Raw genomic sequence first — 26,070 nt, forward strand, 5'->3', positions numbered from 1 at the left:
ATGTCGCCACTTTTTATGCCCGCCTGTACCTATCTTAAGTGAACTTTTGTTTTTGTTTCAACCATCTTGAACAACATGCCACCAGAGTATCGGAAACATGAAACCGTCTCAGTCTCTCCCCAGGACCACCTGACGCAGTGACTGCACCAATTGAATCTCTCCTCCCTGTCTTGTTATTCTACTACCCTGAAGTGTTATGTTACAAATGACCATATGTAGTTCAAAGCTGATGTGCGTATATCGAATGTTAGCTACGTATTTTTGTTTAACCTTGCAACAAAATAATTATTCTTTTATCATAACATAACATCACTATGTACTTTTTCGCAGGAACTCAATGAACAAAAGGAATATGTATCCCGCGCCTCAACCCTTTACGTTTCAACCATTCGGATGGAGGAGAATCCCATTCGCACGGCCCTCAACGTGTGCAAATACCTCGTCAACTCACAGGTGAGGACGTCGCCAAGTTATTTTAGAGAAAAGTGCTTCATTGGCGCTTGACATACAGGGTACGACAAGGCGATGGTGTCTGAACTGGAAATGAGCGTGTACGCTGTCGAGTTGCTTTACCCATATGATTCGATTTGTTGATGTAGTATTCCATAGGAAGATCCTTTTAAATGCTACTTCAACGTCGCTTCTGTTCTGTTTAAGTGTGGCTCTGATAGTTGGCTTTTGTGTTTTATGTCGTGCTGTTTTAACGCAATGACTATTTCCCTCTTCCATCCCTCTTATTTTTAAATGCGCTGTCAATCAAGTGCTTTCAACCCGAGTGGTGGTCCTATATCCAAAATTTTAACTCCCCGTGGCTGTTAGATCGGTGTGTATGATGATCAACCCACGCTCCCCTTTTCATACTACTTTCAGTAGCATGGAATAATTACCAAGTTATTCATAATTGAGTTCCCAGATAGTGAACACCGAACACCGGTACATCTAGGGCAGCATGAGCTAGTAATTAGTATGTGAATGTTGCTCATGAATACTAAGAGATTATCACGCTGGTATTTTAGATGCACAAACTGCAAAGTAGCTATCATAGAAATGCCTTCGCATCAGCACTTGTTCTCGAGCTCTACTCCATGCAAGTGCACCATTCTCTTTAGTGGCAGAGTCTTGTACGAATCTTCCGCTACAATGCTGTGAAAAATGTAGGCTGTTCTCTCGTAGCCGCCGGTTGTCGTGAGTGCGGGGAATGCCATTGGCTGAGGCGGAAGTCAATTACTCTGCGGCTCCACTATTCAGGCATTCAGCCGTATGACGTGAGTCAGCGGCCCTCAAAGCGGCACGACCGCCAGTATCCGGTGGGGGGATGAGTCGCCGTCGCCGCCGCGGTCGGTGGATAGTTCCGTATTTTGACGTCGGATCATCGTATCTGGTCAGCTGTTGGTGCCATTTTCGGTGCGTTGAGGTTAGAATTGATGTTTAAACGCTCTACTGAATGAGATTGCGTTAAAAAAGAGGCCATAGAAGAAGTCAAAAGGAAGCCTTATGTTAGAGGCATCGACGAGCTGTTTTGTCTCCTCGACTGACATGACTGTTGCCTAATATTGCTGCTGGAAACAAACGGGAAAATATAGCGAGACCATCAGCGCCTAAAAAGGTAAACGACTTTGGGTCTCATTCTCCACAGTTCAGATATGACAGTCACAATATTGTGATTCCCTAACTACGTCGTAGGGTTTTATCCAGTTTTTTTTTTTTATGACGCTCCGACCATTTTCTCGTAGTTCAGAGGAGCTAAAGCGCCGACAGGTTGGCTTAAAGGCCGAACTCGAGACTCCTGAAGTTATGCAGCGGAAACAGCTAGGCATGATCTAGAAATAAGGCCTATCCTCAGGCAAGGGGAAACTTGCCATACCTATCGAACTTGCGCCCTTGGCTACTGAATCACTGGCGAGTGGCTAGATCATGAATTTACATATTCCTGCGAATCCATTTATAGCTTCATCATGAAACGAACACAGTGTGTGATGGTGCCTTGCGTAAACTCCGTGTCATACTCGGGAGTATGATGCTGCTCTTTGTGTAATCTCCTAACCTTTCCAAATGTGGCATGTTGATGTCAGCTGTTGTCTTGTCCCACTTCAGTTTACTCTTGAGAGGAACCACAAAGGCTCTTACCTTCCCCAGGCTGTCCCTCTTCCCGTTACTGACTGATCCCCAGTGCCCAGCTGAAGGCTGACCGCCCTGCCCGCCACCTCTAAAGTTCGCAATATCCCATAAAGTGGCTGGTTGTGCTCCTTTACGTCCCCATTCCCTAGAATGAAAGCCGGCTGAGACGGCAATGGCTTATGTCTTGTTACATAGGCCGCGCAGAAATGGCACACAGTTGGCCTCTTTGACTAATATTGTGACAGGACTGTGATGTTTTGCGGTGAGGATCCCTGGTTACGCCGTCTCCATAGCGGTGGAAGAGGTGAAAGGGCCGTAAACGAATGGCCCACTTCAACCGGATGTGGCTATTTCTTCTCGGTGAAACGCTCGTAGCGTCGTGGAATGACGCGTAGCGGGGAGAGTCTGTAGCCGTCCAGCAGCAGCTGAATTGGTTTGATTTCGATATCGGATGTGGGAGTGTTTTTGCGGCTCGAAATATAATCCTATCACAAGGAACTTGAGATACTAGGCGTATGACTATGGTTATTTTATTTATTGCATCTCTTATGGTCGTCGCAAGGGAATTTCAGGAATGATGGGAAAATTTCATCGCTACGAACACCATTTTACTTAACAAGAGTTATGGTTGGGCTAAACGTCATCAGTTTTAGCCAGGCATTTCAAGAAATCAACGATATAGCAGCGAAACGACCTTAATGTTAACTTAACGTAACGACCTATGTGTGCGGCGCCGGCATTATATGTACTTCAGCGATCATGAATGCAGAAACATTATAATGCTAAAACGCATGAGAAAGATATGAAATCATCCGTCAGAATCAGGTGATTAGTTTCTATGCGGTAGAAGCTTGATAACTGGGCATACCCGCTGTGTATTACGCAGTTCGGCCTTGTCCGCTGGCACAGATGTTGCACTACTGGCATACTTACGATGATCGAACTAATGTCGAGACATTTGCTTAAAGGGACAGTATCATCGAAAAAAAATCCATGTATGGAGCTGATTTTTTTTTACTAGCATTTCTTATTTTTCTGAATCAGAAAAAAACATAGTTTGAGGACCGAACTCGGTGAAAAATATTGCAACCACATTTCATTTTCATGATTCATTTTTATGAGCGAACCACCACTATACAAGCATGGCCGCCAGTTTGGAAGCATGCAAAATTACTACAGAACTGGCGCAGATAATACATTATTGACGCTACGCTTACGCGGTCGTTCTTCTGATTGAGTTGTCCTTAGGGAGAGGTAGCCTTAGGTATTGCCTATAAAAATATAACGTGACAATTGGAGGGAGTGACAATTGGACGTGACAATTGACAATGGGAGAAAATATCACGTGACAATCACGTGACAAACGTCATACATTGGAGGGAGATTGTGATTCAAGCTGGAGGAATTCCTTTGTTGAGCCGCTAGAATCCGAAGGAAACAGCGGAAATTGCCTACGACTATTTAATGAATTTAACGGTGATGAATAAGTGCGAAAAACGTTTTGGCTTTATAAAATTTGATGAAATGACCAGGGTAAAAGTTTTATTACTGGCGGTCAATACAAAACGGCGCAAACATTTAAACAGTGAAGATAGTGAAGCACGATTCAAAGTGTGGTACACCTTTCGTACTTTGAGCGGCGATAGCGGGATAACGGTGTGGAGCTTCGAGGATCGGTCTTCAGTTCCCGGACCAGAAAGGTGGGGCCTATGCAATGTCAAGTTTCATCAAAATGGTGATACTGTCCCTTTAACGTTGTGGGCTGTGTTGCTTGTCCCTAGAGGCTTCAGCTCGTGTTTGTTAAGCCTCGAATGAATCTATGATACTGGTATGGTTCAACGACGCTGTCTTTAAATTTTGGACTAGGCAGAGGACAATGTCATTTTCCACCTCCTTTTCATCATCAGTATCCAGAACTTTGTTTCCAATGTGCGATAGATGAGGCCCAGATTAGCTGGGGATAAAGCCTAGTTCTCATAGCCGATCTGAACTCGTTGAAGCGCTGTGCGCGGCACTTATGTCGGTAAGGGCCGACCGTTGGCAAGAACAGGGCTGAAGGGCACCATTATGGTAACACTGAGAGCACTTGAGTCAGATATTCCGCTCAGCCAGACAAGCTCTGGAGGCCGCAGTCCTGTTTTTGGCTCGACGGCCCAGGTGCAGCTAGTTCTTGGAAATGATAAAAGCATTTGACTTCCGCGCCGTATTTGTGCATTGGAATTAATCCTGCTTTTTTGATAGTTATGGTCTCCCGCAGAACATGACGCTGAGTGCTCGCTGGAGGCAACGTCACGCCCAACTTTATTTTCAGTCGTTTGCTAGTGGCCGCTACTGTGCGTTTGTGTCTGTTGCCGCGGGTAAGGTCTATGTATAGGTATCTATGTATATCTGTCCGTCTGTTGTTACAGGTGTACATACATATGCCGTGGTTGTGTCTCACCCCAGCACCGGGGACATCTCTCCCGTTCCAGTCGTGCCACCAGTATGACCCGTTTCTGTACCTGTCTGTTTTTATCTACAGGTGTACGCCATGGTTGTGTCCCACCCCAGCACCGGGGACATCTCTCCCGCCGCCGTCTCCTACACGTCTGGATTCTACCACATCCCCGTGGTGGGCATCACCTCTCGTGACAGCGCCTTCTCGGACAAGGTCAGTGAGGTCACCGGGTCATCGAAGTCAGTGGTCACGGGTCATGGGTCATTAGGGTCGTGGGGTCACAAGTTATTAGGGTCATATAGATTAGAAAATTCTGAAGGTCATGGAAAGCACTTATGTAAGTCATAAAGGTCACGATGTCGTAGGCGTCACGGGTACACACTGGGCACACCGCCTCGGGGCTGAGAAAATTAAGTCTAATAAGCACATCGCCTCGCAACTGAACGGTGTGAAGCGTCCGCCGTCCTGTCCCAATGCGCCCGTCGCATTGGGAGGTGTTTAAGAATTGAGGCTTTCGGTTTTTTACGTCTGGGATTGCGACACAACTCCAGAGTGGATGTAAGGGTCAGGTTAGCTTCAAATCACCTGACTTGGGGGTAAGTTGAGAACAGATAGACATTAAGTAAAAGAGGACAGAGGCTATGGTTCGTTTCCTTCAAACAGCGTTTTATGTAATTTGCCTCAATGAAAGCGAAGCCGTAGTGAGCGTTTAGCAAATAAGGAGATACGCTAAAGCTAATGCAATGAGTTTATCGTAGCTAATGAATCCGATCACTCCATCATTGCACGGTCTTGCCGAATACCAGATTAGCGCGAATTTAATCAAAAACCCGACTTTCGATAAAATGTTATTTATACCTATCAATTGGTAGGAAATTGTCCGAAGTTATCGAATAGAACCTTATTCTTAAGCCACTTTATCATTTGAGGACTTATATCCCTGCCGAAAGTAAACCCACGCTCCGGTTCCTGAAATTGGGCTATGGTACTGAGAAATATGCCCAGTTTTCAATGTAAATTTTACGGAAGCTTCGAGAAGATATATGAGAAAATAGCATATCACCGGATAGCACAATTCATGTTGAAGCTGTTTCTGCTATCATGGTAGCTTTTCAACGAATGGTTTCTGAGTTAAATGAGTTAGAACAGGAGCCCTGCATGTGTATCGTTCTCACGATAGTATTTCATAAAGAAGTTGGAAAATGTCAAAATGGATAAAAATGGATATGACGAATAGGGCATGGCTGAACTCTCCGCACATTTCTGAACATGAGCGAGCAAGTTTTGGCTGCCAGTTTTTGCCTATTTGCCGTCAATTCAGCTTTGAACATGTCTAGTCGGCCGCCCGGCGTGACCTGACCAAGGTCGGGGGCGGCGCGGCCGAACAGGCTCCAGCCTAATTAACTATCTCAAGCACACGGAATCGTGATTTCATGCACTCCTTGCAAGGTCCGATGCTTCACTTTTGCATTATTGGCCTTACGTGACGTCATTTATGACGTCACTAGGGTAATAAGAGTTTTTCGTCGATAATTCTCGATCAAATTGAGCTAACGAGTCGGGAAAGCCACCAATGGACTCAGGAAGACCTGCCGAATTGAATGATATGCGACATGACCTCCTTCGACCAACTTCGTGATCTGGTAAAATGATCGTGATGTAACCTGATCTTGACCCGAGGTCAACGCCTTAAGTTGACTTCAGCCGAACAAAAAGTATACCATTCGACGCACCTGAGCAAGGCGAACACGATGATGCCAAAATTGCGACTCTGCGGCATTTTTTCGCGAAGTTATTAATAAAAAACGAATCCGTGCCTTGGGCCACTTGACCTGACCTCAGAGGTCACAGGTTAACCTGAGACCTTAAAATCGGATACCAGTTGCTGCGTCTCGTAACGGCACAAACGCTCCTTTTTTCCGCGAGGCTCTAGCTTCATCAGGGGCGAAATAGCGACGGGGGTCGTACCCCCCCCCCCCCTTCGGCCGGCGCGTATTTTGAAAACCAATAGGTCCGGCGAAGGGTAAATGTCAGTTTTGGAACCAGAGAACCATTTTCAGTGGATCCGAGCGGCGCTGGGATTAAATTCGCGCTAAACTGGTGTTCGGCCACACTGTGCATTGGGTCACTTACGTTTTGGATCTATTTCCAATGACTAAATGTTGTCTCTTTGAATGTTTCTTTTTCTTCAGTTCCACTATATAAAGTACTTTCATTGCAGTCGTATTACCGGTCGGTATACACATGACAGTATGGCCGTTTAATCCCCCAATTCCTCTAAGCATTTTGTGTTGCTGAGGCTCGATGCTGCAGGACTTCTCCCCCTCCCCACACTTTTCCCCTTGTTCGGGAGAACATTCTCGGCTCGTTTCTACGCACGGTGCCGCCCTACTTACTTTGCCTCCCCCCCCCTCCCTCCTCTGTTCGGCAGAACATCCACAACTCGTTACTGCGCACAGTGCCGCCCTTCTGACCATTGCTCCCCCTCCCTTTTACAGAATATCCACGGTTCGTTTCTTCGCACGATGCCGCCCTACTAACCCCTCTCCCCTTTGACAGAACATCCACGGCTCGTTTCTGCGCACGATGCCGCCCTACTAACCCCTCTCCCCTTTGACAGAACATCCACGGCTCGTTTCTGCGCACGGTGCCGCCGTACTGACCATTGCCCCCCCCCCCCCTTTACAGAACATCCACGGCTCGTTTCTGCGCACGGTGCCGCCCTATCAACCCCTCTTCCCTTTGACAGAACATCCACGGCTCGTTTCTGCGCACGGTGCCGCCGTACTGACCATTGCCCCCCCCCCCTTTACAGAACATCCACGGCTCGTTTCTGCGCACGGTGCCGCCGTACTGACCATTGCCCCCCCCCCCCTTTACAGAACATCCACGGCTCGTTTCTGCGCACGGTGCCGCCGTACTGACATCCACGGCTCGTTTCTGCGCACGGTGCCGCCGTACTGACCATTGCCCCCCCCCCCGTTGACAGAACATCCACGGCTCGTTTCTGCGCACGGTGCCGCCCTACTCACACCAGGCCGACGTGTGGGTGGACCTGCTCAAAATGCTCGGATACACCCAGGTGATCTTCATGCACAGCTCGGACGCGGACGGCCGCTCCGTGTCCAGCCGGTTCCTGGCGCAGGCGCAGACCATGGACTCGACCGACACGGACATGAAGGTAAGGAGTGGAAGCGGGGTCATCTATGGACCAGGGGTCACCTGTGGACGAGGGGAGGAAAGTATGCATACTCTGGGAGAGCGCGGAACAGCCCACTTGTAGCCAAAGGGAATATGCTGGCGTTGGGTAAGTGGTGGACACTGGTAAGCGAACGGATTCGGTATTGAGGGTGGCTCAAGAGTATGCTCTAAAGATTGTTGTCAGGAGAATCTCTTGCTGCGGATCAGCTATCGTATCGCTCGTCGGAGAGGCTTGGTAGATTCGTAATGGGCGTAAGAAAGAAGCGTAACTGAAGTACGAAATTGCTGCGTTTGCCACGGGGGTTAAATACATAGATCGAGACTCGTTAGTCTGTATGTCATAATACAATGCAACTGCAATGCAAGATATGCCTTCCTTACTTGTCCTGATTCGACGAAATAGAAATTTCATTAAACACTTTTACAGGTGAGCTTTCTAGCGGAGCATTTGAACAAGTTTTTTTTTTTTGTCAATGAGCTGCTTAGTGCTTAAAGTTGTATTTCTCAATAGACTAACACAACACCACAAGTTTTTTTTCTACGAAGGACGGTGTTTGCAATTCCTTTCCGTTTTGCATGCAATGAACATTAACACTGTTTTGATCGCACTAGCATATGCCTCATAGTTCTGGGAGCGCCATGAACTTTGTCGCTACGATACCAGTCAAGTGACGAGGTCCGACCCGAATGTCGCTCCGTGTGCTGGTTTTCGGAGCTGGTCCTGTGGTGTGCCGTGTCCCGTTGATACTGGAATCCGTTCTACATTCCGTTGTGTGATGACCTCCAGCCGCTGCATAAAACGCACCCGACCGATGGGGCCAAAAAGTCAAATACGATTAAAGTAAGTCGCCGGAATGTCAGTGCGAAGAGTGGACGGCCGTCGAGCGGGCAGCAGCGAGGCCAGAATGCTGGCACTCTTATTAAACATTGAAATAATTTACTGCCTATAAATTTTGTAACGTCATGTCTTTCCAACATATAAATATTTTTTCGCTATAATTTTTCTTATCACCCCAGGACCTTTAGCCATATTTATCCATATTTTGCTGTTCTGTTTTCAACTCTCAACTTCTCAATTCGTCTGTTGCTCCCCAAAGGGCGCTCCTCTCGATACGCTGCGGCTCGAATCGACTGTCCACACCCCGCTCTGTCGTCGGCACTCGTTGATGTTCAGTGTTTGGTGTTCTAAACCACGCCATCGACTAAATCAGAGATGATCAGCGCCACACGACCGTCGTGGCGAGCGGCAATAAACTGCATCACGTGATCGGACCTCGCGCAGGGGTCTCCAAAAGCATGGTGCACTGATGGATAAGCATGGTCAGCCAGAATGTAAAAGTAGCGAGGTACCCCCACTATAAAGAGCATAGCTCGCTCAGTTAGATACACCTGCGGCCAGTGCCGCGGCCACAGCGGTTCTCCGCGCTCTTGGAAGTTCGTGGCAGACGGTGGTGAGCGGCTGATATCTCCTTTCGTTTCTCTCTCTCTTCTCTCTGCGGAGCGGCGCCCCCCACTGCGCGGCTCGCTTCTCTGCTGTTTGGCGCGCGGCGCCTCTGTAGGTAGATCCGCGTGGCCGACCGGTGTCAGACGACACTGACACTGACACCCGCCGGTCGGCCACGGCGCCTGTGGCCTGACAGCGCGGTACCATGACACCGCTCGCACTCTCACTCTCTCTCTCTTTCCACCTTCTTCCGCTCTCTTTTCCTCTCCCTTTCAGCCCGAGACCACACGGCGCGACCTCCTCTGTAGATTCTGTTCGGCCCAGCCTGCTGGTGCAAGCCTTCATTGCTTTCGCCTGTCTTAGCTCCTTCAGCGGCGCTGACCTTTTTGAGACGCTGACCTTTCCGCTGGCCCTCGATGCTCAGATGACCCCTGTGTCGGGCGAGACCCGCCACGGCTTTCCGGGGCGGCCCAGAGCGTTACGAGAAGCTCCCACGCCTCGCCGGTTCTCCGGGCCGGGCATTAGATAGCTTCGTGCCGGGACGCCGCGCGCATAAGCTCGGGACATCTCTGAAAGGCGTCGATCTCGCCCGACTGATAGTTTTCAGTCGGACGCGGCGCCCCGCTATCTGCCGGCTGCGATATCGACCTGAAGAAACTAGAGCAGCCAAGTTTCGAATAGTGTCAACTGCGACACTGTTTTTGCGTTCGGCAGTTCGGTGTTGTCCCACGGAAGTTACCCTTCGAACTACGACTGATTGATCTGTCGTTACTGCCGTGCCAATTAAGATGGCTGGGTGTGTCCGAAAGTCATTCATGAGATGTAGGTAGGTGACGTGATCTTCATCTATGGCCCGGTTTCCATGGGCACCTGTGATCCAGATAAGTAAAAGTGGATTAGCTAATCCATTATATGTAGTTGGACGTTATGTGAAATGAAAATAAGGGATTAAGTGATTAATTATATAAAGCTATAATCCGTTTTAGCTTCTGGCTCGAAACGAATAGTTCGATAAATTGTACTATTTTTATTTGTTAAGCCGGATCACAAGTGCCCATGAAAGCATGGTCTACATATGTATGTCAAATTAATGTGCACACATTATTCACCCTCTTATTGCTCCGTTTCACTTGATTAACGCTCATGCTCGCTGGCACTAAAAGCTGTACCTTTTCACCACGCCGACACGGTGGTTGTTATAGTTGAGATAGTTACCGCACTTAGTACCGTTCGCTGTTACTGTGCACCGCACACTATGTGGTTTACGCAAGTGTAAACTGTAAATTGTTGTCAACTGTAAGATCTTTGTTCTTGTTTAGTGTGTTTGTTACCGTGACCCTGGACCCATCCTTTACTCGTATATCTTTAGCTAAGGTGACCGGGGCTGACAATGTCTATAAGTCAATGCCATTGGCGCCACGGTCACATCGGTAATCAATTATTTCTTATCTGTGTTGCTCACATTTATATACCTTTTCGATATTACTATATTTGTCATTGTCATGAAGCGCTGTTGTTGCTGGTGTCGTTAACCTTACACAGTGTGTCAATTTGTTGGAATAAACCATTTGTGTGACAAACATTTAATGCCATGTCTGTTATTCATACAGCCTTTTCCTTCACAAATCTTCTGGCTCTTCAGTATCGTTTGTTTTGTTTGCGGCTTGTCGTCCTATTCCATGCTGCTGTGTCCTATCCGCAGCTATTCCTCCCCAGTCCCCACCCGTTCCCGACCGCGTCCCCAAACCACGCAGCTTCGCCATAAACAGCGCACTACGACCGACAATCGGTTTCGGCAGAGGTCATTTGCCGCCGGCTTGGCAGCGCCCCCGGGACAAGTTGTCTCGTAGCGCGGTTAGAAGATGTGTGTCTCGCGAGCCATAGATGCCGAGGCTGGTGCCCCCGATATCTTGCGGCTCGGGAGAAAACAACACGCCGGTCGAGGGCGTAAAATTGTGATATTGTTTTGCATGGTCGACTCGGATAAAACTTTGATATTTTATTATGATCGTCCGTGTCGCAGAGCGTGTCTTGTATGGAAGTGCTCATGTGTACTGATAGATGTATGTTGTGTATGGCTGTAAATCTTCATGAGTATGGCTCTAAAAATATGTAATTTTATTTAGTGCGTTTTTCTGTTATATCTTGCGAAAATAATGAAGAAGGATATAAGCTCAAGGTAAAATTGTTCATCATAAATGTGTGTATGTTGCATTTTCTGCGAGGCATTTGATCGGAAGAGCTTATCGTGAATTCAGAGAGAAAGAAGGAATTATGTTTCCCATCTCTTATGAACAATCCCCATGTTTAAACTAGTTAGCACGGGTCTCAACCCGAGCTTACTCCAGTACACCTCCACAAGGTTACTTAGTTCGCCGTAAAACCTCTTGTCTCACACCCATGGCCCCTCTCTTCCCTACTATGAGGACGCTGAACAGTGTTGCGGCCTTCGTTGCCGTTGTGGTAGCTCCTACACCTCTGGTGAAGCTGTGTGGCACTAATAGCTCGCTCCGTCTTATGAGGCTGGCGGCGGCTGGCGCCGAGCCCCGTCATGACCAATAACCGGCTGGTTTAATGAACACATGAGCGTGTACTGTGAACAGTCAGCGCAGGGAGCAACTCCAGGCATATGTGCAGTGTTCTGGATTATCATGTACCGAGCTGCTGAAGCCAGTTATGTGCGTGTGTGGTGCGTTATGAACTCATACGCGATCACTGACAGTCTGTCATGATAGATGTGTCGATGTTCTTGGAGGGAATTTCCATTGTGCCGTGTAGGCATAGCGTGATGAACACTAGAATGTAGATACTTTGTGCTATGTATCACATCGCCTGAGAAGTTCCCAAAAAGGGTTTCTTTTAATGGTTAGAGGAGTGCTGTCAATTGAAATATCTGAAACATGGCTGAAACCGAGTCGCTAATTACCAAACGGCTCAGTCGTGATTTGGCATGGACTTAAATCTGGTACACGTCTTACATTTTGTTCTGTATATCAGTTTAATTCCATTTCTCACCAGTTGGCAGTTGCTCGTAGCCATGTCATCAGGTTAAATGGTCTTGTTCTCTTGGATGATAGAACACTTCTTGAAGTTTGATCCAAAGTACACGATGTTGATGTCAGTGTCAATAGACCAGAAGCAGAGACCTTAGAAGTGTAACTGGATCTCCAAAACCACAATACAAACTCTCCTGATTTATCGTGTCTCTTCCAAACCTAAGATGCTTACTTATTACATACTCATTGAAGCCTCCGTACTTACAATCAAGTTTTATAGATTTTGCTTATGTGTTTTTGTTATCGTTTTTCACGGAGATAGTTTATGTAGTCCATAAGACTTTTTTCATACATCATTAGCCACGAAATGTCGATGAATAGGTTGTGTACTTAATTTTTTGAATATATTTAGTGATCAGCGTGTTTTGGTGTGCAGTGTTGGAAATAATATTCCTGTTATGATTGTTTTTCTCCATTTTCTTGCAGACAGGGGCGCGGGAACTATTTTCCGACTGGGGGGGGGCACACCATAATAGAGATTGACCTAGGGTACCCCCAAATCTAGTTTTCTCACCGGTTTTAGGCCACTTATTTTTCACCCCTCGGCTTTTTCAACAAAAAAGAAAACATTTGCAAAAAAAGTGTGGTATTCCGTCTCAAAGCTGTGGGGGCACCGCCCCCACGGCCCCAGAGTTGGGGGGGGGGGGGGCAAGCTGCCCCCACTGCCCCCCGGCTCCCGCGCCTATGCTTGCAGATATGTTACAGGACATGTTTGCTTTCTCATGACATGTGATAAAACACAATGTTGTCTGGACATCTGCCGCTAGATAGCTGTCTCCCTCTTCATGTCATTCTTAAATTTTCCTCTTATCAAAATTTGCCTGTAACACTATGTTATCTCATTTGTATAGGACTCTTCAGGAAGCTATCAAAACGGCTACATGTTTAAGGTCAGCTGCATCTGGGTCGGGAAGGATTGCATGAAGACATCGAATGATCAGCTTTTTATCGCCATACCTACTGGCCACTACTACGAACCAGCGCTGCTCAAAACATTCGTAGCGTAGGCTGGCGAAGTCCTTCGACTTCCTGCTGTATTGCACTGTGGCTTATTGAACTATTAAAACGTACGGAAAGCACGCAGTGTTGTGTACTTTTTGTATACATCGCTGCATAAAAACTGTGCTTATAGTGTATTCATCAGGCATTGCCTGTGCTTTGCAGTTTTTCATATTACTGTACCTGCAAATCAACCTACGGTGGCAATATACGATTATAATATTACATATTTGGTTATAGTGAATGCTGATTCACCATTGCTGGAGTCACGTTTATTTGCAGTACCCATCTGCTATGGTTTACTTTAGAAGAAATAGTAATGCGTATGGCTTCATTCACTGTTCACCTGGTGGCTTGCTGCACTGCTACAAATGAGTCACTTTTACACTTGTATCTGCAGATACAAGTTGCCCCACTTGTAGGGAAATGGTTGTGTATAAGCATCGACCGACGTAGCAAAAGCTTTTTATGTAAATGCTGAGGACGATATTAAGTTTTGAATGTTCATTTACTACCGTAGCGGACTGTATTGCACAGTGCACTGCACAACATCCTTAGGCTAGATTCACATACAAGTAGCTTTCCGAGGTCGTTGAGCACATAGAGATCTTAATCTCTATGGTTGAGCACAGAGCATTGTAGCATTTCTCGTGACCTTGAAATGTTTTAGCGGAAAGATATGTCGTGTAACTCGCTCTAAGAATTTATAAGAACTATGTACTTGTCGTTTGTATGGATCTATAATTGTGTACAATGCCGTTTTCCTGTGAATAATGTTTTAGAAAAGTAGGGACTCTGCCCTTTCCAAATATCATTACTGCAATTCTTATCACTTTTTGCTCTACAAAAAATGAATAAGAACCAGTGCGGACCTGGTTTAGATTTGCGTGTGCTTCCAGTCGGTGATCGTGGCGAAAAATTTGGACTTATTTAAATGCAAATAATCGCCAATCCCTTACCCACGCGATTCCTGACTGGGCCAACTGAAATGCAATGTCATTGATTTATCTATTTTCTTGACTAAGAGGTCTGGTTAAGTTAACAAGAACCTCAGACTTTTACTAATGATATTTAACACCTTTTTCCAGATTCCTGTAATACAACTCCCCAACTGGTATGAAGCCGCTGAACAATTTTAGCTACGTGAACCTGAGCGAGCTCGTGTTCAACTAATCCCGTCTATCCTGATCATCCGGCATCACTCGGTCGCAGGGCACACACATGAAAGCTGGTAGGCTTTGTCCCCGATGTATATGCTTTGTACAGTTCACCACAGACAGTTTCCCTCGGTGCCAATAACCCTGTCACACCCCAAGTGAACCAACCACCCGCTGGTTCACTGGCCCCCTGAACCTGGCTCACTTGCCCCCTGCAGACACCACCGGTGTGATGTGTGGGTCCGACGGGGGTCTCGGCGAGTGACCTTTGTGACCTGTGACCCCTTTTCGGAAGGACGTGTAATGTGTATGGATGACCTCTGACCTCTGACCGGCCGGTTGGGTGCGGATAGGCGCCCTTTGTGACATGATCTTTGATCGGACGGACGTGTGTAGATGACCTTTGACCTCTGACCGGCCGGCTGGGCGGTGATAGGCGCCCTTTGTGACTTGACCGGTGACCTCTGACCGGTCGGGCGTGTGCGGATAGGTGGAAGAAGTCGTAGAGTTTGAGCCGGGCCTGAAGACGTTCACCGAACAGCTGAAACTGGTGCGCTCTCTGCAGTCTCGCGTCTACCTGCTCTACGCCAGGTGAGCACAGCTTTGGGATTTCCAATAAGGGATAGCTGGACCTCGTATCTGCCTGGGTGTATAGCCGTGTGATACCTATGGAACATGCTGTATGCGCTTTCGGCAAGCTACTTATTTATCTTTTTCTTGTGTCGGAATTCACAATAGAAGGTGGTTATTTTATGTCATCGACTGGCTTCTATCGTCGCTCAGATTCTGATGTAAGCTGCGACGCTCTTGCTTTTGATTTGTTTCATATAGTTTCCTCAATCAAAGTTGCGTGCTGCTGATAAACATAATTATTTGGATTGTTTCAAATGTTCTTTGGCTGCTTTTTTATCCATTGGTGTGTTTCTTTTTAATGAATTTCCACCAGCTTTTTCAGCTTATCAGCAGTCAAATAGGAATAGAAAATAAAGAAACTAGCTTGTATGTCTTGCCTTCTTTCCTCGGCATAATACCAAACTTCCTGAAGCTCCCTCGTTTACGGCCATTCACTCGATCTTGAACAATAAAGTCGTACTACTACCAGACTTGTGCCGGGACCAAAAATCAAGATCCAGGATCCTCAAGGTCCCACGGCAAATTCAATTTTTAGAATCCAAGGTTTCCAAGGTCCAACGGCAAATTCAATTTCTAGAATCCAAGGTTTCCAAGGTCCCACGGCAAATTCAATTTCTAGAATCAAGGTTTCCAAGGTCCCACGGCAAATTCAATTTCTAGAATCCAAGGTTTCCAAGGTCCCACGGCAAATTCAATTTCTAGAATCCAAGGTTTCCAAGGTCCCATAGCAAGTATACTTTGCAGGGTCCACAGTCCCCAAGGTCCCACAACAAGAATGCATTGCAGGATCCACAGTCCCCAAGGTCCCACGACAAGAATGCATTGCAGGGTCCACAGTCCCTAGGGTCCCACACTTCAGAGTTTAGGGTCCACAGTCCTCAAGGTCCCACGGCAAGAATACATCTCAGGATCCAAAGTATTCAGGGTCCCACAACAAGAACTTAAACAAACTAACATTCTGATGAGCAGACTTACTTATAAATATTCTGCCAACGGATGCCCAGCAACATTGAAAGGGGCAGAACCTATGCAAACCTGTGGACTGTGGTGGTTTTATCGTTAACCAACATAGGTAGGGGGAGCTTCAACACAAGTTAAAAATGAATCATACTATCAATCTCTCCTTCTTTAACCTGACAAATTCATAAAAATATAGGTAGGTAATAGGTACCTTGCAATTTGTATTGTCATGTCCCTTTCAATTCAATCTTACCTTATCAGTAGGAATGTAGGATAGCACCTTACAGTTATTGAAGACAGACATTCAAGTATTCTTTCAGGCAATATAAAAAAAAACCAGAAATAAAACCTACAGGCTTCATAGAAATGGAAAAGTTGAATTGGATAGGTATATGCTTTCGATTTTCTGCACATTCAGTTACATAGGTAATACCTAGGATAAAAAGTAAAATATGTTCTAAGTCTTGTTTGCGCGAGCGCTCACAGAAAAACTGATCGACTAAGCCAATAGAATTAGAGTATCAGCGAGCGCAAACCTTACTTACTGTTCATTCACATTAGATTGAAGGCTCTGAACAAAATTCCATCTGACAATTTTTTCGTCAGCCGGTTATATTCGTCGGCAGATTTTCGTCTGACTTTTTCGTCTTGCATTTTTTCGTCTGTTCGAATTAATTTGGTGCATTTTTCGTCTGAGTATTTTTCTGTCCGGCATTTTTTCGTCTGGACGAGGCGGAAAATGTCCTTATGAAAATAATGCGCGGACTTAAAAATTGAAATGCACAGACGAACAAATGCATGGACGAAAGTCTGCGGACGAAAATCTGCAGACGAAAAATTGTCCGACGAAAACCTGCTAAACGAAAAAGTTGAACTGTCATGGAATCATTGCTTATATTGCTCATTGCTCAATGGTGATTTGATGAATTGCAAAACAAATAAGTTTGACACTTACTTGGTCAGTGGGTAGCTTCCAAGTAGCTTCAAGCCCGGCCACAGGCCCGGCATATCACAACCCAGAAAATGTGAGGTGAGATTAGAAAAGAACTTTCCAAACCACCGCTGTCCACTGTTTGACAGTTTCATAATCCATAACATTGATAATGTAAAAAGCTACCAGGTCTCTTGTTCCAGTTCTGCCTCACAGCCATGGCAACGATTTTGCTCTATATATGTCTACACAGTCTGGTTCGCTTTCTCTTCGTGTAGCTATCTAGCCCCTTGCAGCTGGTCGCTCAACCATAGATATTTATTGAAGTGCTTAGCCTTAGGTACAGACAAAACCTAGTGCAGGGTCCTTAGTGGCCCATGTGCAACATAAACCTCATGGTCCAGCTTCCAGGATTCTTGAGGTCCCTCAACAAAATGATGGTGTAGGTCGACTCCAGACCGTTCTCCTAAGATCCCATGACAAATAATAAAACTGGTACTGAAGGTCTGCATTCTGCAGGGTCTTGCAGCATACCAAAATTTTGAGGTCCTAACCCCTGGGTTTCCATGGTTTTACGGCATATGAAATGTTGAGGTCCTGGGTTTCTAAGGTCTCATGTCACATGAAATGTTGATGTCCTGGGATTCCAAGGTCTCACGGCATATGCAAATGTTGAGGTCCTGGGATTCCAAGGTCTCGCGACATATGCAAATGTTGAGGTCCTGGGATTCCAAGGTCTCGCGGCATATGGATGTTTTAAGGTCCTGGGATTCCAAGGTCTCGCGGCATATGGATGTTTTAAGGTCCTGGGTTTCCAAGGTCTCGCGACAAAAATGACAATGCAAGGTCCAGGATCCATCAAGGTCCCAGACCTTGGACTCTGCGAACCCTGGATCTCGGATCTTTTTGGGACCTTGGCACAAGTCTGACTACTACACTTTATCTCCGTCTCAGAACACCGAATCGCTGGTCTTTATCACACACGGATCACCAGTTGACCGCTTTGTCGATCGGTCCCGCACGCAAGGCCCTAAAACATATGACAATATGATCGGCCCGCACGCATATGACAAGCGTTGACGTGTGTCGTGCGTGAGTAATCGTACAGCCACCTGCCACAATGGCCGACGTTGCGCTATTTTGTGATATCTTTACCGACATCTTGTGTGATATGATTGAACTTCCTCCTCATAGTCGCTGTCGATAGTTCTTTAGCCCGCTCTCCGCTGGCCATATTCACAATAGAACTCTACTCGTACCCTGACTCCTATTCTACTCCTATGTTAATACCGCCGTCTGTTCATGGTGTCATAGTGTTCGCTGGCGTGAAAATATGGTCCGAACTGCTGATTACGGAAAGTGGAAGTGGACGAAGCAGCGAGAATCGTATTGTGCATATCTGGGGCTAGTGCTTCTTATGTTTCTAAAAAAGTGATTGTGCTTTGGCTAATGCCGTTTAATCAATTTACGTATTTAAACTCACCTCCATAAACTCTGTCATTCACTTATAAACACTTGAAGCACTTAGTATTGTCCGTTTTAAATCCTTCCATTTTGAGCCACATTTCAAAGATCATATGTTATGCATAAATTTCTAGCATAAGTCTACTTGCATTCAACGTGGTATTTCTGGCGCCCTGGCATTTGCATTCAGCATCTCCAGCCCTGAACACGACAAACTAATTGGCCATGATTCAGCATAATTAGCTATTTCTGGGCCGGAATTATCTAGCGGCTAGCGCTGCCGTGCTGGTTATGCAACGTCGCCAGACAGACCAACCCTCCCCGGCTGAGCATCGCGTCTTTGTCCGTCGAACCGCCTGACCCCGTCCTGGGAAACACTGGGGCCGGCCCGTAGTTGCGTCCGCGAAGTAACTCGGTTAGCCCGCTGTGGGCTGTGTGTCATTAGATAATGTCGTCCGGCGAACCGATACCGCTGGTGACCGGAACGTGGGCCGGCTCGGAGCAGTAGTGACCTGGGGTCAGCTCCGGGGGCATCGTTCCGAGGTTTGGCACATGTAATAGGCTTTTGTCCGTCTTGATCCACCACGGGGTGTCCAATTTTACACTTGATTTATATGTATCGTACATACATAGCTGGAGAATTGTGCTGGGCTGAGGGTGCTTGAGCTCTCCAAATTCCACGCCGGCTTGGCTTTGGAGCCGCAACAGACAGCGGAGGTCAAAGTTACTGCTAGGGCGGCAGCGGCTTTGCTGCGCCTGAGCACCCCAGTTCGACACAATTCTTCTCCTATATGTATGCATCTTTTTCGCTTGGTTTGTTGATTGTGGGCGAATGACATTATTCCCAATTGATACTCACCTTCCAAGCATTGAATTAGCCATTGTTCACTTCGATGCAGGAGATCATTCACCGTTGCCACGCTAACAGACGGTTTGGTCATCATGCCTTAGTACCAACGCGGCTGTGGCGGCTTTGCTGGCCTGGGTACGCCTTGTCCACATCTCTCAGGGCTTGTTCGCCAGCTGCTTCCTGTCTCGCTGACCGGTGCCTAGGCTTGTTTGCTGGCTGCCGTCCCTCCTACTGTTCAATCTCTGCTCTGTAGTGGTCGTGGCTCCGCTCACTATTCAGACACTTGTTCGCTGGCCGCGGCCCGCCTCTCTAACGACTGCCCAGGCTTGTTTCGCTCGCCGCCCAGGCTTGTTTCCCGGCCCCGCCTGGTATCTGACGTTCGCTGCGGCCGGCTGGAGCCGAGTTCTGATGATAGATGCCGCCGTCAGAGCCAGCTAATGATACTGGACTGGCCGGGCGTGGGGAGTGTTTCCGCACCGCTGCCCCGCCGCCGTGTAAGCCGCCTCTCGGACCATCTGACACCGGCGGAGGGCGTCATAAAGCGTCACCAAGTGCCGGCCGGGTGTGAGGAGCTGTCAGCGGAAGATGGCGGTGTCATAAGCTGACAGCAGTCAGACGTGGGCAGCAGCTGACGGTGGACGCTGACAGCTGTTCTGTGAACAGTGCTCACAGCCGTCAGCAGCTTTTGCAACTTTGATGGGTGTTTGTCGGCGAAAAGCTCTCTGCAGACAGATGCTGTCGGGAAGCAACCTAAGTCGGAAGGCTTGTGTATAGCACCTGGGTCGTCTCTTAGTTGCTAACGGACTAGGATTGTGCCTTTGCAGTGGCGAATGCCCACATAACAATTAATGTGATATTGTGGACCATATACCGAGCTCAGCTGGGTGGACACACGCTTCAATAAAATGAATTGAAAATGAACATTCAACGCCCATTTCTACACTTATTATTTGCATTTATCTCAGTGGGTAGATTAATGTTCATTTTCTTTTCTTTTTTACATCAATATATTCCTTCAAAACACGACATTTCACTGCATGCTGCATGCTGTACACATGCAGCAGCGTGCGCCGCTGCCGTCATGGTGCTACGGTTCTCGTTAGGCGCGCGCGGACGACGTCATCAGCGTCATCTCGTAGCCGCCAATATCTGTCGCCATCACCTGCTGGCAGCCATCAGCGTCTGTCGGCTGATGAGCCGCCAGCCGTTTGGATCCATCAAAACCACTAACACCGGTCATTAGTAACAGATAGGTGCCGTCATCTTCTGTCAACCGTGAGCAGGATGAGCACCTGTCAACGAGGGCTGTCGAACATCAAAGAACACCGACTTCTCTGCACTTGTAGGCCACCTGACTGGCTCACTCACATATGCGTCAGGACGGACATCTCCGCCAGTAAGTCACGGTGTGGACACTGGTCGGTGAGCACTGATGGCCGCTCGTTGTCCATGTCCTGTCGGACAGCCGTTAGCAGCGAGAAGCAGCGACGGCCGTCCATCAGAGGCCGTTAGGGCGCCATCAGCGCAGACGGGCCGGCTGAGTTTGCTGATTGTCTCCGCAGTCTGTGTGCCGGCTGAGAGGGCGATCAATAGGCCCGCGCTGCTGACGGCCGCCTCCGCCGCCGCCGCCGCTGAGAGCAGCCAGCCGGTCGGCCGGGCGGGCCGGCGGGACCTCGACTGGTTGGTCGGCTGGTCGGGTGGTTGGTTAGTTGGTTAGTTGGCTGGATGGCTACTTGGCTGGTCGGGTAGTTGATCTGCAGGTTTGCAGGTTGATGGGTTGGCTGCTCTGTTGACTGGTTGGCGGTCGCCCGGGAAGTCTAGCAGGGCTTTGGTTGGTTGGTTGGTTGGTTGGTTGGTTGGTTGGTTGGTTGGTTGGTTGGTTGGTTATTTGGTTGGTTGGTTGGTTGGTTGGTTGGTTGGTTGGTTGGTTGGTTGGTTGGTTGGTTGATTGATAGATTGCTTGGTTGGTTGGTGGGGTGATGGATCTCTAGGTTAATTGGTCTGCTGGCACGTTGACTGGTCGGTTGGGCTGGTCTATCGGTCAGTCGCTCACTCAGTTGGTCTGTCGGTCAGTCGGTCAGTCGTTTGGTTGGTTGGTTGACTGGTGGTTCATGGTTAGTCGTTCAGTAGGTCGATCCCGACCATGGTCGGTCACTCTCATGTTCCATGGACCAGCCGCCCCACCGGAGGACACTTGTGCAATCACAGGTCCTCGCAAGGCGAGCACCGGCCGGCCGGGCTCGGCGCTCGCCGGCTCCGTCGATTGCCGCTCGTGCACCGTCCGTCCGCGCCAGGAGCTCTCCTGGCCGACAGGACGCTCACAGCGGACGACAGCAAGTGTCGACGTCGCTCAGCGGTGTTGGAAGCCATCAGCAAACGCTCCATATCGTCAGCGCTCGCCGGCCCTTCAGGCTGGCGACGCGGCGCGGCTCAGCTTTCCTCTGACGTCATCGGCCGGTCTTTTGTTGGGCACCTACACGGCTGGCTGGCTCTCCGATGGAGGCCAAACGCTGCGACGCTCTCGGCAGGGGCAATGGAGAGGCGGGTCGAGGCGATGGCCGGCCCTGGGAGCCTGTGATATGAGCAGAGCCTGGCTGAGTCTCGACGTCTGTGATCAGAAATATCGAGTCGAACGGTGATGTTCTAGCGTGTATCACTGGCGAATTGGCTGGAACGAGTAAGGGGAAGGACGTGTCTGGGTGATGGGTCCTGAGCGCAGTATGTTATGCTGATGACGCAGTGCAAAGCTCGGCAGTAATGAAAAAGGGATGTAGGGATGTAGGAATCGTGACTTATGTTTGACGAACTTTGATTATTTTCTTCCAAAATACTTACAGCTTATCCCACTCAATGACAATCATGATATTTTAGTGCTATTTTTCCATGTTATTATCTTTGGAGAAAATTTTAATAGGTATTCATTAGCACAAATTCGTCGCAGTTTCTCTGCAGCTCCTCATTCCGGTGGATAGTTTAAATTAGCATTTGCTGCCTGTGATGTGCCTCAGGTCATTGGGTAGCCGACAGCCGTAGACACTGCTCTGCTAAGATACCTTCATCTGGTTATGTAAGCTCTAGTCTCGACATTCTTTTGGTCACAACACAACCGAACCGTGGTGTGCTGGCGCACCGCGGCCCCGCAATGGCTAGATCACGCCGACTGGGAGCGTAGGCTGTGCCGCAGTACATTACTGTCGTGCGGCACAGCGGACTCGCAGGCGTCTGGAGCTCAGCCGTAAATGCGGCACTGCGCGGACTGGTAGGAATTTAGGAAACCATGGCATATTGAATCGCGTCAGGCGTTTACTGTTTAGGTAAATCTCATGTAAAAATTTTGCTGCTTTTCGGATGTGCAGTTCCCTATTCCACAAACCACAGAATGGCACTGTGATGCATGGTTTTAAATTGTTATCGTTTACTTGCGCCATATAAATTAGCTTCACAGCGGTCAGGCAAAGGTCTTTTTGATTTCATTGCTGGCAAGCATGTCATGATACAGCCGAAATCTGTTTATTCTGCAATCTCATGCAGCGCATCGCTCGAAATACCTGGCTTGAAGGTCATGGATCCTCCGGTAGCGTCAGAACAGGCGTTAGGCCAGACGCGGCTAGAATTATGTCAACGCTTACCACACTGGAGAAGATTCAGATTTTTTTGTACATTTTTATGTTTCTCTAATTTTTTCTGTTATAGACATTCTGCTCTTCTAGTACCTGCATTACAATAATCGCCTTCATACCCATTCGAAATGAGCTTTCATCCAGAGACAAAGACAACGCCCACTCGCATTTTCTGGCTAAGCAGTGAAATTATGCATTCAGGACAATGCCATTTTAAGCTACTTAAACATTTAGTGCCATCAGCATATTTAATTCTACTTCGCTACGTCCAGAAATGCTCGCATAAGGCGGCTGATTCTGGTTTGGTTGGCGATCGTGGCATCTTGTAGACCTCTTGGCTTATCATCGTGCCGTTCCCAGTCTGAAGTCACACCTGTGATGTGACATGACAGGACGTTTCACGTGCCCAATGTGCAGGTAAGTCAAGCTGCATTAAATATCAGACTATATGTTGCATACTTGTCCTATTTTAATAGAGGTAAACCGTGTCGTCTTTCCAAGATGGCCTTAATTCTACGGTCTCAACTCTTCATGAAAAATTATAATTGTTTAGCTAACATTTCGTTTTATGTCACGATATTCTAATCAATTGTCAACAATACCATTCGGCTTGTTTTAGTCAGTAGATAGCTTTTTGTTGCTAAAATATTGAACATCACTAAGTGTGAATGAATGATGAAGGTTTTAAATAAAAAAATCATAAGCATTCAAAAGACGAACTCTCGCTAGTTTAGTTGTCTACAGTGATGAATACCACACTTTAAAGCGCGCGGATCTAGCCCTTTTTCGTATTGTGCGTCTTTAAACAAAGGAGAGCGTGAGCGGGGCCCGGCTTTCTATTCATTTGGCTGTTGGGTGGTCCCTTACAGCTAAAGTTTTAACTTTATCAGCTGGGAGTTTTCCACCATACTCAAAGCAGTATTGAAATGTTTCTTTTTTTTCGGAAATAAGCAAGGCACCCAACAATGATAACATGCATGTTTGCGTGTTTCCAACGCACATTTACAACTCATTTATGACTGAGCAAATGAGAAACTTCAAGGCTTTGGCAACTTCTATCCTTGTTATAGAATGTCATCTGCAGCTTGTCGTTTTTAGAAATGTCATGCCAACCGTACAAATAAGTAATCTTAGACATTCAGCAGTTGCATTATTTTGTCGTAGAAAACTCAGTATATCACAACAAATTGGATCACCTTAAACGCATCTAACGCACAGGTCAGATGCGTGACTCCAACCCCCCCCCCCTCCTCCCGTCTCCCACGTGTGCCATCTAATCGGGTCAGCCGCAGCCGTGTGCGGCGACCGCGGTCCCACCAGCAACAAGTTGGCCGGCCCAGTGCCGGCGGCCACATTGGGCCAGTGTCACATTGATCCCCAACCTCCGACGAAACGGCCGGCACGCCGACGAAAAATACGGCCGCGTTGCCGGCGCCCCAAGTTGGTGAGGACCGCGCCGCGTCCCGAATATAAACGACGCGACGCTAGGCCGCCTCGCTGGTCCGCAGCTCTGGGCCGGCCCGGCGGCGCTGGTCGCTCAGCGCAGCGACCGGCCGACAGCTGAGCGCCCAGATAGATACGGGTCGGGTCGGACTGGCGTCGTCAAATTTCATTAGCGTGGCGCTCGGTGACAGCGGCTGGGGCCGGACCGGTCCGCTGTCGGCTCGACGGAGGCGTCGGCTTCCGGAATGGCGATGGTCGGAGTTGTCTGCCGTCCAGCGGTCAGTCGGAGCCGACTGTCGGCGAATGAAATGACTGTGTCAACTGTTGGCCTGGATTTGAGAGCGCTGCTGGCTCACTGAGTAACAGACGCGAGATCAGCTGCGGTCGATGTACTGGAGACGGGATTAGCGATTGTTGCAATATCCGTCACATGCTAAGTGCTAACCTTGCAACGCAAGGCTTATATTGTGAGCTGGTAGTACAGTTGCGACGATCTAATCCAACATCCATTTTTAGATTTAAAAAAGAAACAGGCAACTGTTGGAAAGTCACCATGGTCGTGGATGAAATCTTGGCAATGAAGTTCCTCAGTTTGCCGAGCTGGACAATAGAAATGTTCCACGTTGTTATAGTTACTAGCGTCAACTTGCCATTTCGACCGAGCGTGGATTAATCTGGGCCATTTTCAGCTGTCAGCCAGAATCAGTCCAACGCTGATAGGACTATGTCTTCAATCGTGCAGCCAATTCCAGTGATCAGTTTCTACAGAAGAACCATTCTTTTTCAAAGGCTGCGGCAGTTCACCAGTCGAAAAGAAAGTCGGCGTGTTTTATCTATGTACTGATAGGCTATTACTGGTAGCACAAATAACGTTTTTCACAGACCCTGGGTTTGGTTTGGTTTTTACTTCTCAACCTTTAAAGTGCTTGATTATTAACGCGTTCTAGGTAATCTGCTTGCTCCTTTGACCCGCGGCTATCTTTAGTGTACCGACTTTGTGCCTCTACATTTTTTTTTTAACGGACTCAGAATTGCTTCAACGAAAGTACAAGTCGTTTTCTTTCTTGCATCACTGACACTGCTCATGTTTTGCGCTTGCTCTGGAAATTGCCGTCCAACACCGCCCCACACCAGCACCCCACTGCTCACTGGACGGCTGTAAATTATTGTCTCTCTCCCGCTGTCATATCCATTCGTCATCGTCCTCTCTCCCTCCTCTCCATCACCCCTCTCCCCCACTCTAACGCAGAGTGCACCCCACTCACCTCCCCCTCTGGCCCACAGCCAAAACGACAGTGAGGTGATTTTCCACGACGCGGCCTTCCTGAACATGACTGAGGTGGGCTACGTGTGGATCGTCACTGAACAAGCCCTGGCCGCCAGCACGGTGCCCAAAGGTGTGCTGGGGTTCCGACTGAGCGCCTCCGACGAGACCAAACACATCAAGGATAGCTTGTGAGTACCTACCGCGCTCTCCATAGAGGAGGGATGGCTCTGAGAGGGACGGCTGAAGAGCAGAACGCTCGTCGAGGACGCCTGGCGAAAGTAGGTGCATAAAAGAGAATCGGAATTAGATGAGAGAGCCAAATGGATGCGAACTTGCGGCGTAAAAGGCGACAGAATGGAAATGGGGACAGATTAGGAATATAGATGCGCTGCCAAAGTACAGTTTGTTCAGAACTGCCGTTAGCGCCGGTTGTTATTTATCGGCATTGAAATGTTGATTAGTCAGCTTTTAGCCTCACCTTAGGTACGGG

At 48.0% G+C, this 26,070-nt stretch overlaps 1 protein-coding gene across 8 annotated transcripts in view; it reads left to right on the forward strand.

The window, feature by feature from the left end:
* The window catches only part of LOC122394033 (glutamate [NMDA] receptor subunit 1-like), a 109,222-nt gene that overhangs the window by 37,430 nt on the left and 45,722 nt on the right, over positions 1-26,070 (forward strand). For all 8 annotated transcript variants that reach the window (XM_043390572.1, XM_043390580.1, XM_043390577.1 and 5 more), the window contains exons 5-9: positions 331-453; positions 4,640-4,768; positions 7,545-7,736; positions 14,903-15,003; positions 25,598-25,768. In XM_043390572.1, the coding sequence (XP_043246507.1) occupies positions 331-453; positions 4,640-4,768; positions 7,545-7,736; positions 14,903-15,003; positions 25,598-25,768 (716 nt within the window). The remainder of the gene's footprint in view (positions 1-330; positions 454-4,639; positions 4,769-7,544; positions 7,737-14,902; positions 15,004-25,597; positions 25,769-26,070) is intronic.

This window comes from Amphibalanus amphitrite, unplaced genomic scaffold (assembly GCF_019059575.1).
Source record: "Amphibalanus amphitrite isolate SeventyFive unplaced genomic scaffold, NRLGWU_Aamphi_draft 000569F_arrow, whole genome shotgun sequence".
Taxonomy (NCBI): Eukaryota; Metazoa; Arthropoda; class Thecostraca; order Balanomorpha; family Balanidae; genus Amphibalanus; species Amphibalanus amphitrite.